At 38.0% G+C, this 15918-nt stretch overlaps 1 protein-coding gene across 4 annotated transcripts in view; it reads right to left on the bottom strand.

The window, feature by feature from the left end:
* TBC1D15 (TBC1 domain family member 15) overlaps positions 1-15918 on the bottom strand; it is an 84624-nt gene that overhangs the window by 51262 nt on the left and 17444 nt on the right. For all 4 annotated transcript variants that reach the window (XM_003832906.5, XM_003832905.6, XM_063593169.1 and 1 more), the window contains exons 2-3: positions 903-1001; positions 72-146 (exon numbers count right to left, since the gene is read on the bottom strand). In XM_003832906.5, the coding sequence (XP_003832954.2) occupies positions 72-146; positions 903-1001 (174 nt within the window). The remainder of the gene's footprint in view (positions 1-71; positions 147-902; positions 1002-15918) is intronic.

Below are 15918 nucleotides of genomic sequence, written 5' to 3'. Positions count from 1 at the left end.
GAATTATATATGGATAATACTGTTATTTTTTAAATGGCATTCCCTTAGTAACACATTTTTTTCTTAAATACCTTTCTAGCATAGAGAATACTAGAGGAATCTAATGCATCATCCAATGGTCTCCAGTCCACTATTACTTCGGCATCCTAGAGAAAGAAATTATGAACTATATTTAATATTCAGCAATATGTTATTCTTATTTTATTCCCTGAACCCAAAATAAAATTTCAGCCTCTTAAATATCTACATTTTAAATATGCTAACATCATATGTAAATCAAAAATGTTACATAGATTTTTCAAATTCTGCCTACTTTTCATCATGAAAAATTTATATTGCTACAACTTCTACGTAAGTTTTAGAATATTCCATGTCATTTTATCTAAAGTACATACGGTCCCTGACTCATGATGGTTTGACTCAGGATTTTTTTGTAATAGGATGGTGTAAAAGCAATGCACATGCAGTAGAAATCATACTTCAGGTAACCACAGAAACATTGTTTTTCACTTTCAGCACAGTATTCAATTCATTACATGAGATAATCAACACTTGATTATAAAACAGGCTTTATGTTAGATAATTTTGCCCAACTGTAGGCTAATGTAAGTGTTCTGAGCACGTTTAAGGAAATTAAGCTATGATGTCCAGTAAGTTAGGTGTATTAAATGCATTTTTGATAAACAATATCTTCAATTTATGATGGGTTTATCAAGACATAACCCCATCATAAGTCAAGGAGCGTGTGTTTGACTATTACATCATTTCGGTGTTAAATTTACAATTACTGTTCAATTACATAATTGTATCTTACACATGAAATTCAAACTTTCTGATAATTCTCCAAAGATGAATCACTACCATAAACTATTATTAAATAAAATCATTTACTAGAAACTTACCTTTTCTAAAACACGTAATATTCCTGAAATCAAGCCGTCTTGGTCATTGGTCTTTCCACAAGATGAGTGAATATATACTCCTTCTTGTTCATATATAATCTAAAACAGCAAAAATAAAGTTAGTCACATAATTTCTATAGAGTACTATTTTAACATGTTAAAATATTAAGATATATTTTCTTATCATACTTGGCCAAGTTTCTGATTATTTCATATATAAATGTATTATTTAAAAAAATACCTCTCAGAGTTAACAGCACTTCAATCAAGCAAACATAAACTGGAATTCTGCTTTGTTAATGCATGAAAGTTTATCAGATTCGTGATAATCACAATCTTGATCTTCTACTTAAACAAAGATGTCAGACTAATTGCAACAAGTCTCAATATTTAAATTCCACCTAAAATTTATATTTTTCGCCAGATGCAGTGGCACATGCCAGTAGTCCCAACTACTTGGGAGGCTGGGCTTGAGCCCAGGAGTTCAAGGTTGTAGGGTGCTATGACTGCACCTGTGAATAGCCACTGCACTCCAGCCTGGACAATACTGCAAGAACTCATCTCTATAAAAAAATCAAAAAAATAAGTATTTTTTTCATGAGCATTAAGGAAAATACTGAGCTCGAATTGAAAATGCACTTGAAAATATCTAAGAATAAGAACAAATGAAACACAATGAGGAATCAATCCTTTCTAATTATTCCCATAATAGCACATTTTTACTGTAAGATCATTTTGGCATGTTTTTGAAACACCATGGCATAGAAATTCGGGAAATAATACAGGAATTTTAAAGAGCAGTGATGAGAACAAAAATAAAGAGAGTAGTGATGGAGACTCCTAGAAATGACTCACTAACTCAATTTCACAATATTAACTGAGTGCTTCTATATGTAAAAAGCACATAAAAGACCAAAAGTACATGAAGATGATAAAGACATAATCCTTGAATAAATTCCTATGGGAATATAGGGGAGACTTAAGTTAACTCCTAAGTAAATTTAAACATTTAAGGTTAAGCCTCATTTTTCATAGACATAATGTTATAAATTGAGATTCCATTCTTGAGACCCATTTCAAACCATTTAAAAATTTTTTTAATTATGAAAATAAGTAAAAAACAGTCACTTCTAGACCTAAGAACTTTTCACATATATAAGTCTGGTCAATAGAGTATATTATTCTATATTTCTGTAGACCTTTTATTAATATTAGTCTTCAGAATATCATGGGTCAGCAATGCAAGACAAGCACTATCAGAGTCTATCACTCCTTCATTCATAAATGTAAATAGGTATGTTTCTTCCTGTTTTTAGCTAACATTTACGGAAAACTTATACACTAGGAACTCCTTATATTGTAACTTAATCCTTACAACCACCCTAAATCACAGATTATATAACTACATTCTACTACATCATTGGGATCAGAAGCCCATTTGTGTGAATAAGACAACTGAAAGTGGTGAAATAACTGCCCAAATGAGGCAAATAATAACCGGTGGTGATGAAACTGAAACCCAAGGAGTCTGACAACAGAAAACTGCGCTCTTAGCCACTACAATATAAAGGTTCCACATTACTTTTACTGCCTCTCTCGGATGTGTTATGTTAATCAACTGTGATATGGACTTATGTCAGGAAACAGTCTTTTAAGTAATTAAAATCACCAAGGAAGTTTTGATTTCAAAAACCTAAGTAAAATGGCCTTTACTGAAATAGCTGTTAAGCATCAGACCAGCATATAAACAGAAGCTTACATGGGGATAGGATGAGCTGAGAAAGGGTGGGAGATAATTCTATACTGTTTGTACAGAGATGAAAAATTTTAAAGCCTACAGATATATGTACAAAAATATGCATAAGAATATTCACAGCAGTATTATTTATAATTTTAGAGGAAGGAGAAGGAGGAGAAGGAGAAGGGGAGGAGGAAAGGGAGGGTATGCATCTAAATATTCACAAATAGGAAAATTATCAAATATATCCTGGGATATCCATTCTTTGGGGGATACTATTCTGGAGTTAAAGGATGAGGCAGATTAAATGGACGGGGAAACAGACAATGCACACAGAAAAATCATCATGTATATATAGTATGCTGACATTTACACTTTCACAAAGTTTCTATCTCTGTGAAATATACAGAACAAATTCTGGGAGGATACTTTAAGGTATTAACAAAGACTACTTCGGGAGAGTAGGATGAGAAAAGGTTGAAACAGGAACTGTTAACTTTCTATGTTAATGCCTCTGACTTATTTGAATATTTCAAAGCGAAAGTATAGTCATATATTTAAAAATAATTTTAAAGAGTAACATGAAAAAAGGAAAGTCCAGAAGTATAAACTAAATTTTCTAGACTTCAGTTTATCAATTTATAAAACAGGAGGGTGAACCAGATGCTCATACCTAGGAACACAAAAAAAAATATGAAAAGGTTATGGAAAAGAAATCCCTTAAAATCTCCACCTTTTGCAATATAATTTTATTAACTTTAGTCTGCATGTTGTACATTAGATCTCTAGACTTGTTCATCATATGTATCTATTTTCTATCCTTTGACCTACATCTCTCCATTTCCTAGCAACCCTGACTAGTGGTAACCACTGTTTAATTCTCTGTACTTGAGTTTTGTTTTGTTTTGTTTTGTTTTTGAGACACAGTTTTGCTCTGTTGCCCAGGCTGGAGTGCAGTGGCACAATTTCAGCTCACTGCAACCTCTGCCTCCCAGGTTCAAGTGATTCTCCTGCCTCAGCCTCCCGAGTAGCTGGGATTACAAGCATGCACCACCATGCCCGACTAATTTTTCTGTTTTTAGTAGAGATGGGGTTTCACCATGTTGGCCACGCTGGTCTCAAACTCCTGACCTCAGGTGATCTGCCCACCTTGGCCTCTCAAAGTGCTGGGATTACAGGCATGAGCCACAGCACCCAGCCCTGAGTTGTTTTTTTAATTATACACATTCCACATATAGGTGAAATCCCACAATTATTTTTCCTTCCGTATCTGCTTATTTCACGTAGCATAATGCTATCCTCCAGTTAAATAAGTAGATTTTAGCTGCTGTTGTCACAAAAAAGTAACTATGTGAGATGACAAATATGTTAATCTAATTCACTATAGTAACCATTTTACTATCTGTATGTATCCCATAATATGTTGTAAACCTGAAATGTACATAATAAAATTTATTTTAAAAAAGATATTGAGAAAAAATATTCTTGTGACAAATGGATCAGAGACATACTCAGAAATAACAATTCAGCATATTTTCACATAAGACTCAGCTAGTAGAATAGTCGGGAACTTCCTAACTCCCATAGTGGAAAAAGAGACACTCATTTGGCAAGAAAAGCTTGCTATCATTAACAATGCAATCTAAGGTTCTATGATACCATTAACACTAAAGAGATTCTAGAATTTTAATGAGGTGAACCCTATACAATCAAATAAAACACTTTACCTTATTTAGGCACATTAAGCAACTCTTCCTCTTACATTTGTTGCTTAAGTGTTGCCTATTTTTTTTCACTTAAGAAAAAGTTGAAAGAGTTTCCTAAGTAGTTTAGCTGGGGAAATAATAAGAATTAAAGTGACAGACACCTTACAAAAAAGTCAAAGCTGGCCGGGCACAGTGGCTCACACCTGTAATCCCAGCACTTTGGGAGGCCGAGGTGGGTGGATCACGAGGTCAGGAGATCGAGACTGTCCTGGCTAACACGGTGAAACCTCGTCTCTACTAAAAAATAGAAAAAATTATCCGGGCGTGGTGGCGGGTGCCTGTAGTCCCAGCTACTCGGGAGGCTGAGGCAGGAGAATGGAGTGAACCCAGGAGGCAGAGCTTGCGGTGAGCCGAGATCGTGCTACTGCACTCAAGCCTGGGAGACAGAGCGAGACTCCGTCTCGAGAGGAAAAAAAAAAAAAAAAGTCAAAGCTGTACTCATTCTGTATTCTGTGTTCCTCAACTCCTCAGACCTTTTTGAGGAACAAATTATACATCCCAAAACTCCTAATTCCAAACCACATTTATACTGTCTTCAGAAAGCAGTCATGTTTAGCTTTCTAATTTTGAAGGGTGTGATGTTAACTGATACAAAGTAACAGTTCTGTCAGAAATGGCAAATAAAATTAATAAATTTATTAATTTGTAATAGCTACTAAATCTTACAAAGTCTTATATTTTATAAGACTTAAGGGCACAGGAAAAAAATAGTTGCATTGGTACATAATTTACTTCCAATATAAAATCACTTAGTGATAATTGTTTTAACTTAAATATAGGTTGAGCATCCTTAATCCAAAAATCTTAAATCTGAAATGCTCCAAAATTTGTGCACCAGCTTCAAGCTCAAAGGAAATGGACCTTGGAACACTTCCTCGGCTGGGTACAGTGGCTCACGCCTGTAATCCCAGCACTTTGGAAGGCCAAAATGAGAGGACTGCTTGAGCCCAGGAGTTCCAGACCAGCCTGGGCAACAAAGTAAGATCCTGTCTCTAAAGAATAAATAAATGATTTTTTGTTTTTAATGAACACTTTGTGGATTTCAGGTATTTGGAGTGGGGATCCTCCACCAGTATACTGCAAATATTCCAAAATTCAGAACACTTTTGGGTCCCCAGTTTTGAATAAGGGATAATCAACCTGTAGCACCTTGTTTCCAAAGTACCCTGATCTCACTTAAATCCTCACAGCCACCCTGAATAAGTCAAAACCAGTATTGTTATCTACATCTCTATTTTATGAAAAGAATAAATTGAGGAAAGAACTGCCAGGAAATCTGTAATCCAGTCTTTCCTTGGATAAATATGTGGTCTTCAGTAAAGTCACCAATCACAGATTTCCTGACACATTCATCCATTAAATCGTAACTGTTATTGCCTAAAGAAACTACCAGAAAATTTCCACATGGCTTCCCTAGAGGACAACAGTTCCTGAAATGGCTTAAATGCAGAAAACAATGCTGCTTCAGAACTAAAAACCAATTTTTAAATGTCTAAATTTATAAACCAATGCAGGAGCATTTGGCCTTTAAACAAAAACCCTTACTCTCATCTGAACTCCTAAATATTCTACACAAGAAGCTTAACCCTTTTCATATCATTTTGGTTTAGATCATTCATTGAATATTGTAGTCCTTCAATCTATTTTTTAAGGGTATGATCTTATTTTTTATTCATATGACATATCTGTTCATCACCCTAATCTCTAAGCACATGTGTTTATTAAAATACAAAAATCACAACTCTCAAATACCAACTATTTTAAATAGCCCAAAATACAAAAACAGAAGTTCGGAGACTGGTGTCAGCAAGATGGCCGTCTAGAAGGCCCTAGGGCTCATCTCTCCCCAGCCCGCAACAACCAACCAAAACAATGAACAAACAACTACATTTTAACAAAAATAACTGAGGAGACAGGCCAGGCACAGTGGCTCATGCCTGTAATCCCAGCACTTTGAGAGGTCAAGGCAGGAGGACTGGTTGAGCCTAGGAGTTCATAAGTAGCCTGGGCAACATAAGCAAGACTCTGTCTCTAAAAATAAAAATAATAACTGAAGGAGAGCACTAGAGTGCATCATAGGAATGACAGAAACCCTTGTGAGCACACAGAAAACTCGGGATGGCCACATAGAGAAACAAGGGAATATTGGGATCCCATCACTCCATCCCAGAGCTGAGATCATCTGGGAACCAGGAGGAACTTCTTCCTAAAGCAAGGATGTAAACAAGAGAATACCAGCAGCCTCCACCAACAACTTAGACACCTACAGACTTCACCAGTCCCTGCAGTCCTCACAGGCACTAACCCCAGCTGAGGGAGCTGCCTGGAGTCTAAATAGCTGTGCTCCCCCAAGAGAGGAGAAGATACTGCGTCTGTCCTTGTGGCCCAAAAGACTACTGCACTATGCCATCTTGGAACTGGAACTGTGGCAGAATGTGTATTGCTCTAGGGGCAAGTAGCCACAGATTCCCTTCATCACTGAGACTAAGCAACCACCGAACCACCCCAGCCCACTGGCCCATCCCCAAGCCAGCTGTGAAAAGTTGGTACACCCTTCCCTATGGGGCCAAGTGGAAACAGAGTCAGTCCACGTACACTTGCCCTCACCCCCTCAGGCCAGAGCTAAAAGTGGCATCTTGCCTTCTGGGAAAACAGGACTTTGGCCACTCAGAGCAGTCCCATATCCCCAGTTCCCAAGTTGAAACAGTGCCTTGGCCACCCAGAGCAGTAACACACCCCGGTACCCAAGCTGAAGTGGCACCTTCCATCCCAGGGAAATGTGCCTGAGCTGCACAGAACAGTCACGCCCCACCAGGCCAAAGCTGAAAGGGCATATCACTCCCTGGGAAACTGGTGCCCTGCCTGAGCTGAGCAGCCACACATCCCCAGGCTGAGCTGACACAGTACCCCATATCCGAGAGAAACACAGCCATGCTGAGCTAGATAGCCCACCCAACAGGCCAAACAACTCTAGTACCTTGCTTCCCTGGAGCTGGATTAGCACTCCAGAGTCTAAGTTGCTCAGATACTCCTCTCCCTGGGGAATAAAGTCATCACTGTGCTATTCCCTACCCCCTCTCCTGGGGCCCAAACCACAGCTGTGTTCTGCCATTCTGAGGTACTTGCTGCTACTGCACCTCGACTCACAGAGTCTGGATACTGCCAAGCCCCACCATCCCAAGGTCTTGAGTCACTACTACCCAGGACCTCATCCCCTGAGATCCAAGTTACCACTGAACCCTACTGGCTCAGATTCCTGAACTGTAGCCACACCCTGCTCCCCAGGCCCAAACCTTCAAAGTACCCCTTCTTCCCAGGAGTCAGGCCAGTGTTGTGCCCTGCCCTCCAGTTAAGAGAATCACAGCTACAACCCAGCCCCCTGGGCCCAAGCTGCTAGAGGGTGACTCAGCGTCATACATCCTGGCTCTGTGGGCAACCTACATCCAACACAGCCAGAGCAAACAAACCTGCACCCCAAGACCCAGATGACAAAACAGGTTTATGAGATGCTGAGCCTGGACATGGAAACCCACAGCTGCTCCAAGCACCTACACATAGAATACAGTGCCACTGCAGCTGCTTATGGGCCACAACAAATCTGACACCAAAAAGGACTTAGACACCCTCAGCTAAGTCTCCTGTTGTGAGGAAAATGAGACTAGGAGAACCCCAAAAACCCTTGACAGCAAGGACATTACCACTGCTGCCACAAACTTCTACAACCTACGCCACTGAGGTGCCCACAATTATTGCTGATACTGAAAGCAGCTAAAAAGAAGCTACGTGGATACTATACCACTGCACCTATTCGGAAACAATCACTACACCCTTCTCAACCAACAAATTAAAACCCAACTGCAGGTGGGCCGGGCACGGTGGCTCACGCCTGTAATCCCAGCAGTTTGGGAGGCCAAGGCAGGTGGATCACAAGGTCAGGAGTTCAAGACCAGCCTGGCCAAGACAGTGAAACCCCGTCGCTACTAAAAATACAAAAATTAGGCAGGCATGGTGGCAGGCGCCTGTAATCCCAGCTACCCGGGAGGCTGAGGCAGAGAACTGCTTGAACCCAGGAGGCAGAGATTACAGTCAGCCAAGATCATGCCACTGTACTCCAGCCTGGGCAACAGAGCGAGACTCCATCTCAAACAAAACAAAACAAACAAACAAACAAAAAAACACTCAACTGCAGGTGAAAGTCATTCTCTAAAAAAGCCACTCTACAGAGTTTAGAAAGGGAATTGTTCCACTAGATGCAAGGACATCAATGGAGGCACACATGAAACGAAAACAAAAAGCAGCCGGGTGCAGTAGCTCACACCTGTAATCCCAGCACTTTGGGAGGCTGAGGTGAGCAGATCATGAGGTCAAGAGATCAAGACCATCCTGGCCAACATGGTGAAACCCCATCTGTACTAAAAATGCAAACATTAGCTAGGCATGGTGGCACGTGCCTGTAGTCCCAGCTACTCAGGAGGCTGAGACAGGAAAATCGCTTGAACCCAGGAGGCAGAGGTTGCAGTGAGCCAAGATGGTGCCATTGCACTTTAGCCTGGGCAACAAGAGGGAAACTCCGTCTCAAAAAAAAAAAAAGCAAGGAAATAGGACACCACCAAGGGAACATACAATTCTCTAGTAGCAGACTCCAGTGAAAAAGAAATCAACAAAAGGAATTCAAAATAATAACCTTAAGGAAACACAATGAAATACAAAAAAAAATACAGATAATTCAATAAAATCAGGAAAATAATTCATGATATGAATGAGAAATTCCATAAAGAAATAGAAATAATAAAAAAAGAGCCAAGCAGAAATTCTGCAGCTGAGGAATTCAATGATAAAATAAAAAAATAAAAGAGAGCTTCAACAGCAGACCTGATCAGCAAAAGAATCTCTGAATTTAAAAATAAGTAGTCTAACATTACCTATTCAGTGAGGGAAAAAAAAAAAGAGTGACAAAAGCCTATATGCCTTATGGGACACCATTAAGCAAGCATATATTCCTATTTTGGCACTTCCAAAGGGATGAGAGACAAGAAAAGGTATAGAAAACCTATTTAATACAGTAACTGAAACTTCCCAAGTCTGGAGAGAGATATAAAAAACATCCAGATCCAGAAAGCTCACAAGTCCCCAAATAGATTCAACCTAAAAAGGTCTTCCTTAAGGTACACTATAGTCCAACTGTCAAAAGAGAATTCTAAAAACAGCACGAAAAAAACGTCAAGTCACATATAAGGAAGTCCCTGTTAGATTAAAAGCAGATTTCTTTTCTTTTCTTTTCTTTTTTTTGAGACAGTCTCACTCTGTCGCCCAGGCTGGAGTGCAGTGGCACAATCTCGGCTCACTGCAAGCTCCGTCCCCCAGGTTCATGCCATTCTCCTGCCTCAGCCTCCTGAGTAGCTGGGACTACAGGTGCCCGCCACCACACCTGGCTAATTTTTTGTATTTTTAGTAGAAACGGGGTTTCACCATGTTAGCCAGGATGGTCTCGATCTCCTGACCTCGTGATCCGCTCGCCTCAGCCTCCCAAAGTGCTGAGATTGTAGGCGTGAGCCACCACACCCGGCCTAAAAGCAGATTTTTCCTTAGAAATCTTATAGGCCAGGACAGTATGAGATGATATATTCAATGTGATTAAAGAAAAATACTTCCAGCCAAGAATACTATATCTAGCAAAGCTATCTTTCAGAAATCAGGGAGAAATAAAAGTCTTTTCCAGACATGTGAAAACTGAGGGAATTTATCACTACTAGACTGGCCTTGTAAGAACTGCTCAAAGGAGTCCTATATCTGGAAGAAAAAAAGATGAAAATTACTATCAAGAAAACATACAAAAGTATAAAACTCATTGCTAGAGCAGATACACAAAGGATAAAGCAAACAGAATCAAATCTTACCATTACAGAAAACCACCAAACTTCAATGATAAACTATGAGAGCAAAAAAGGAACAAAGGATATACAAAACAACCAGAAACAATTAACGAAATGAGAGGAATAAATCCTCACCTATCAATAACAATCTTGAATGTAAACAAATTAAATTGCCCACATAAAAGATACAGACTGGATAAATGGAATTTTTTAAATGACCCAACTATAAGCTGCCAACGGGAAACTCACTTCATCTGTAAAGACACCTACAGACTGAAACCAAGAGAGCAGCAGTAGCTTTATATGTATCAGATAAAACAGACTTAAAAATCAAAAACTGTAGAAAGAGACAAAGAAGGTTATTATATAATGAAAAAGGGATCAATTCAGCAAGAGGATATAACAACTGTAAATATATATGCACTCAACACCAAAGCACCCAGATACATAGAGCAAAATACTAGCTCTAAAGGGATAGCTATACTCCAATACAGTAACAGTTGGGGACTTCAACACCCCACTCTCAGCATTGGACAGATCATTTAGGCAGAAAATCAACAAGAAAAAAAAAATGGATTTATGCTGCACTTTAGACCAAATGAATCTAACAGACATTTACAAAACATTTTATCCAACAGCTGCATAATACACACTCTTCTCATCAACACATGGCCAATACCCTAGGACAGAACATGTTAGACCACTAAACAAACAAATCTAAACAAGTTTAAAAGAACTGAGATTATAAGAAGTATCTTTTCTGACCCTAATGAAATAAAACTAGAAATCAGAAACAAGAACTTGCAAATTTGTACAAATACATGAAAATTAAACGTTTCTGAATGACCAATGGGCCAAAGAAGAAATTAAGAAGTAAATTTTTTAAATTTCTTGAAACAAACAAAAATAGAAACACAACATACCAAAACCCATGGGATACAGCAAAAGTAGTATTAAGAAGGAAGTTTATAGCAATAAACACCTACATTAAAAAAACAGGAAGAGTTCAAATAAACAACCGAACAATGCATGTCAAGGAACTAGAAAAACAATAACAAACCAAATACAAGTGAATAGAAGAAAAGAAACAAAAAGATCAAAACAGAAATAAAATTGAGACCAAAAAAAAAAAATTACAGAACAAAGTTGACTTATTTGTTAAAGGCAGCCAAAATTGACAAACCATTAGTTAGACAAACCAAGAAAAAAAGTGAAAAGACCCAAATAAAATCAGAAATTTAAAAACTATACATTAAAACATACCACAGAAATACAAAGGATCATTAGAGAGACTACCTACCATACTCCAACAAACTGGAGTATGGATAAAGTCCTGGACACATACTACTTATCAAGATTGAATCAAGAAGAAACCAAAAACCTGAAAAAAACAATTACAGTACAGTAAGTTTGAATCAGTAATGAAAAGTCTCCCATTAAAGAAAAGCCCAAAACCCAATGGCTTCACTGTGGAATTCTACCAAACATTTAGAGAAGAACAAATGTCAATTCTTCCCAAACTCTTCCAGAAAACTGAAGAGGAAAGAATTTTTCCAAACTCATTGTATAAGGGCAGCATTACCCTAATACCAAAACTAGACAAAGACACAACAAGAAAAGAACACCATAGGCCAATATCCCTGATGAATACAGATGCAAAAATTCTCAACAAAATACTAATAAGTGGAATCCAGCAGCACATTAAAAAGATCACTGACCATGATCAAACGCAATTTATCCCAGGATGCATGGATGGTTCAACATATGCAAATCAATAAATGTGATATATCATATCATTAGAATGAAGGATAAAAATCATACGATCATCTCAATAGACAGGAAAAAAAGCATTTTATAATATTAAACATCCCTCATGATAAAAACTCTCAGCAAGTTAGTAGAAGAAACATACTTGAACACAATGAACTCTACAGCCAACGTCATACTTAACAAGGAAAAGTTCAAAGTTTTTCTCTAAGATCTGGTACAAGACAAGGATGGCCACTTTCACCACTTTCAGTCAACACAGTACTGGAAGTCCTAGCCAGAGCAATTAGGTAAGAGAAAGAAAGAAAAGACATCCAAATTGTAAAGAATCCTTGTTTGCAGATATAATCTTACACATAGAAAACCCTAAAAGCTCTACCAAAAAACTCCTAACACTGATTAATTACATAAAGTTGCAGGACACAAAATCAACGAACAAAAATTAGTAGTATTTCTATACACCAACAATGAACTAGCAGAAAAACAAATCAAGAAAGCAATTCCATTTATAATAGCTACAAACAAAAAAGGAAATAATGTAGGAATAAATTTAACCAAGGTGAAAGATCTGTACAAGAATAACTACAAACACTGATGAAAACTTAAGGAGGACATAAAATAAAGGCATCCATGTTCATAGATTGGAAGAATTAATATTGTGAAAATGACCACAATACCAAAAGCAATCTAAACATTCAATGCAATCTCTATCAAAATACCAATGACAACCTTCCCAGAAATTGAAAAACAATCCTAAAATTCATATGGAACCACAAAAGATCCCAAAAAGCCAAAGCAATCCTGAACAAAAAGAACAAAGCTGGACGCCTCACACTACTAGACTTCAAAATGTACTACAAACCTACAGTAACCAAAACAGCATGGGGCTGACATAAAAACATACACAGACCAATTAAAGAGAATAAGGAACCCAGAAATAAATTTAGAGCCAACTGATTTTTGACAAAGTCACCAAGAACATTCATTGAGGAAGAAACAGTCTCTTCTACAAATGGTGCTGGGAAAACTAGGTATGTATATGCAGAAAAAATGAAACTAGAACCCTATCTCTCACCACATACAAAAATCAACTCAAAATGGATTGAAAGGCTAGGCATGGTAGCTCATGCTTGTAATCCTAGCACTTTGGGAGGCCAAGTCAGGCAGATCACCTGAGGCTGGGAGTTCAAGACCAGCCTGGCCAACATGGTGAAACCCCATCTCTACTAAAAATACAAAAAAATCAGCTGGGCATGGTGGTGGGTGCCTGTAATCCCAACTACTTGGGAGGCTGAGGCAGAAGAATCGCTTGAACCTGGGAAGCAGAGGGTGCAGTGAGTTGAGATCACGCCACTACACTCCAGCCCAGGCAACATAGTGAGACTCCATTCCAAAAAAAAAAAAAAAAAAAAAAGGATTGAAGCTTAAATGTAAGATCCAAAACTATGAAACTACTACAAGAAAATGTTTCAAAAACTACTAGAGGAAATTATTCAGGGCACTGGTCAGGACAAAGATTTTACAGAGAAGAATGCAAAAGCACTGGCAACAAGAGCAAAAACAGACAAACAGGATTACATCAAAATAACTTCTGCATAGCATAGGAAACAATCAACAAAATGAAGATACAACCTATAGAATGGGAGAAAATACCTGCAAACTATACATCCAACAAGGGTTTAATATCCAGAAGATACAAGAAAGTCGAAAACCTCAACAGAAAAAAAAAAACTCCAATTTCAAAATGGGCAAATAAGCTAAATAGGTATCTCTCAAAAGAAGACATACAGGAAGTTTATATTCAGAGCAACTTGAATCTATGCTACTGGATTGCAATCCTCAATCTTGGCCCAAATAAACTCTATATCTACATTTAAAAATGACGACGACAAAAAAAACATACAAATGGCTAACAGGTATATGAAAAAAATGTTCAACATCACTAATTAGCAAGAAAATACAAATCAAAATCTCAATGAGATACCATCTCATCCCAGAAAGGCTAATTAACTGATGACTAATTTTTTGTCATCAAAACTACAAAAAAAAAATGCTGGTGAGGATATGGAGAAAAGATAACTCTTATACACTGCTGGTGGGAATGTAAATTGGTACAAGCACTACTGAAAACAGTATGAAAGTTCCTCAAAAAACTAAAAACAGTGGCCAGGCATGATGGCTCAAGCCTGTAATCCCAACACTTTGGGAGACCAAGGCGGGCAGATGGCTTGAACTCAGGAGTTCAAGACCAGCCTGGGCAACATGGTGAAACCCTATCTCTAAAAAAATATAAAAATAATTAGCCAGGCATGGTGGCACGTGCTTGTAGTCCCAGCTATTCAGGAGGCTGAGGTAGGAGAACTGCCTGAACCCAGAAATTGGGAGGTTGCAGTGAGGCAAGATTGCATTACTGCACTCCAGCCTGAACAACAGAGACTCTATCTCAAAAAAAAAAAAAAAAGAAAAAAAAATTACCATATGATCCAGTAATCCCACTTTTGACTATATTTCAAAAAAAAAAAAAAAAGAAAATCAGCATGTCAAAGAAGCACTCCCAAGTTTACTGCAGCACTATTCACAATAGCCAAGATACGGAGTCAATCTAAGAGTCCATCAACAGATGACTGGATAAAGAAAATGTGGTGGCCAGGCATGGTGGCTCACACCTGTAATCCCACCACTTTGGGAGGCCGAGGTGGGCAGATCACTTGAGGTCGGGAGTTCCAGACCAGCCTGATCAACATGGAGAAACCCCATCTCTACTAAAAATACAAAATTAGCCATGCGTGGTGGTACATGCCAGTAATTCCAGCTACTCAGGAGGCTGAGGCAGGAGAATCGCTTGAACCCAGGAGGTGGAGGGGGCGGTGAGCCGAGGTCACGCCATTGCACTCCAGCCTGGGCAAGAAGAGCGAAACTCCGTCTCAAAAAAAAAAGAAAGAAAGAAAATGTTGCATATATGCACAATGGTATACTATTAAGCCATAAAAGTGAAAAAAACCCTGTCATTTGCAGTAACATGGATGAGCATTGAGGATATATGTTAAGTAAAATACACCAGCCACAGAAAGATAAATACTACATGTTCTCTTACGTGGAAGCTAAAACAGTTGGCTTCAACGAAGTAGAAAGTAGAACAGCAGTTACCACAGGCAGAGAAGGGTTGTGGAAAGGGGAATAGACAAAGGTTGGTTAATGAATACTAAAGTACAGCTAGACAGGAAGAATAAATTCTAATGTTCTACAGCACTATCACATGATATAATTAACAATTTATTTATATTTTCAAATAGAAGAGCAGATCATGAATGCTTCTAACACAAAGAATAAATGTTCTAAGTGATAAATATACTAAGATTTGATTACACATTATATACATATATCAGATTATCACACTGTACCCCATAAATATGTACAATTATTATGTGCCAATTAAAAATAAAAGCAAAATCTAGATTTTTTAAAGTCCAACTAAACTTCAATAATATATAATGAAGATATTTCTTAATTACTCTATCATGAATTGATTCCTGAGTAGTATCATCCTGCCATAGAACATTCTGCTTCTTACGTTTATCAATTGTAATAATTGATATTTGAAAAGCTATCTCTACGCATATTTGTCACAAAAAAATTATTTTGTTACAGGGAACAATTATGATGTGAATAATTTCATCTCAGATAACATTTGTTAGTAGAATAAGCTTTCAATTTCTTCACTCTAGTTTTATTCATGATCTCTAACGCAAAAATTAAAAGGTTCTGGGCAGCTGCAGTGTCTCACACCTGTAATCCCAGGACACTGGGAGGCCAAGGCAGGAGGATCACTTGAGGCCAGGAGTTCAAGACCATCCTGGGCAGTAAAGCAAGAC

This window comes from Pan paniscus, chromosome 10 (assembly GCF_029289425.2).
Source record: "Pan paniscus chromosome 10, NHGRI_mPanPan1-v2.0_pri, whole genome shotgun sequence".
In the NCBI taxonomy this organism is placed as follows: Eukaryota; Metazoa; Chordata; class Mammalia; order Primates; family Hominidae; genus Pan; species Pan paniscus.
Note: the sequence above shows the minus strand (reverse complement) of the source record. Positions and strands in the feature narration are given on the sequence as shown.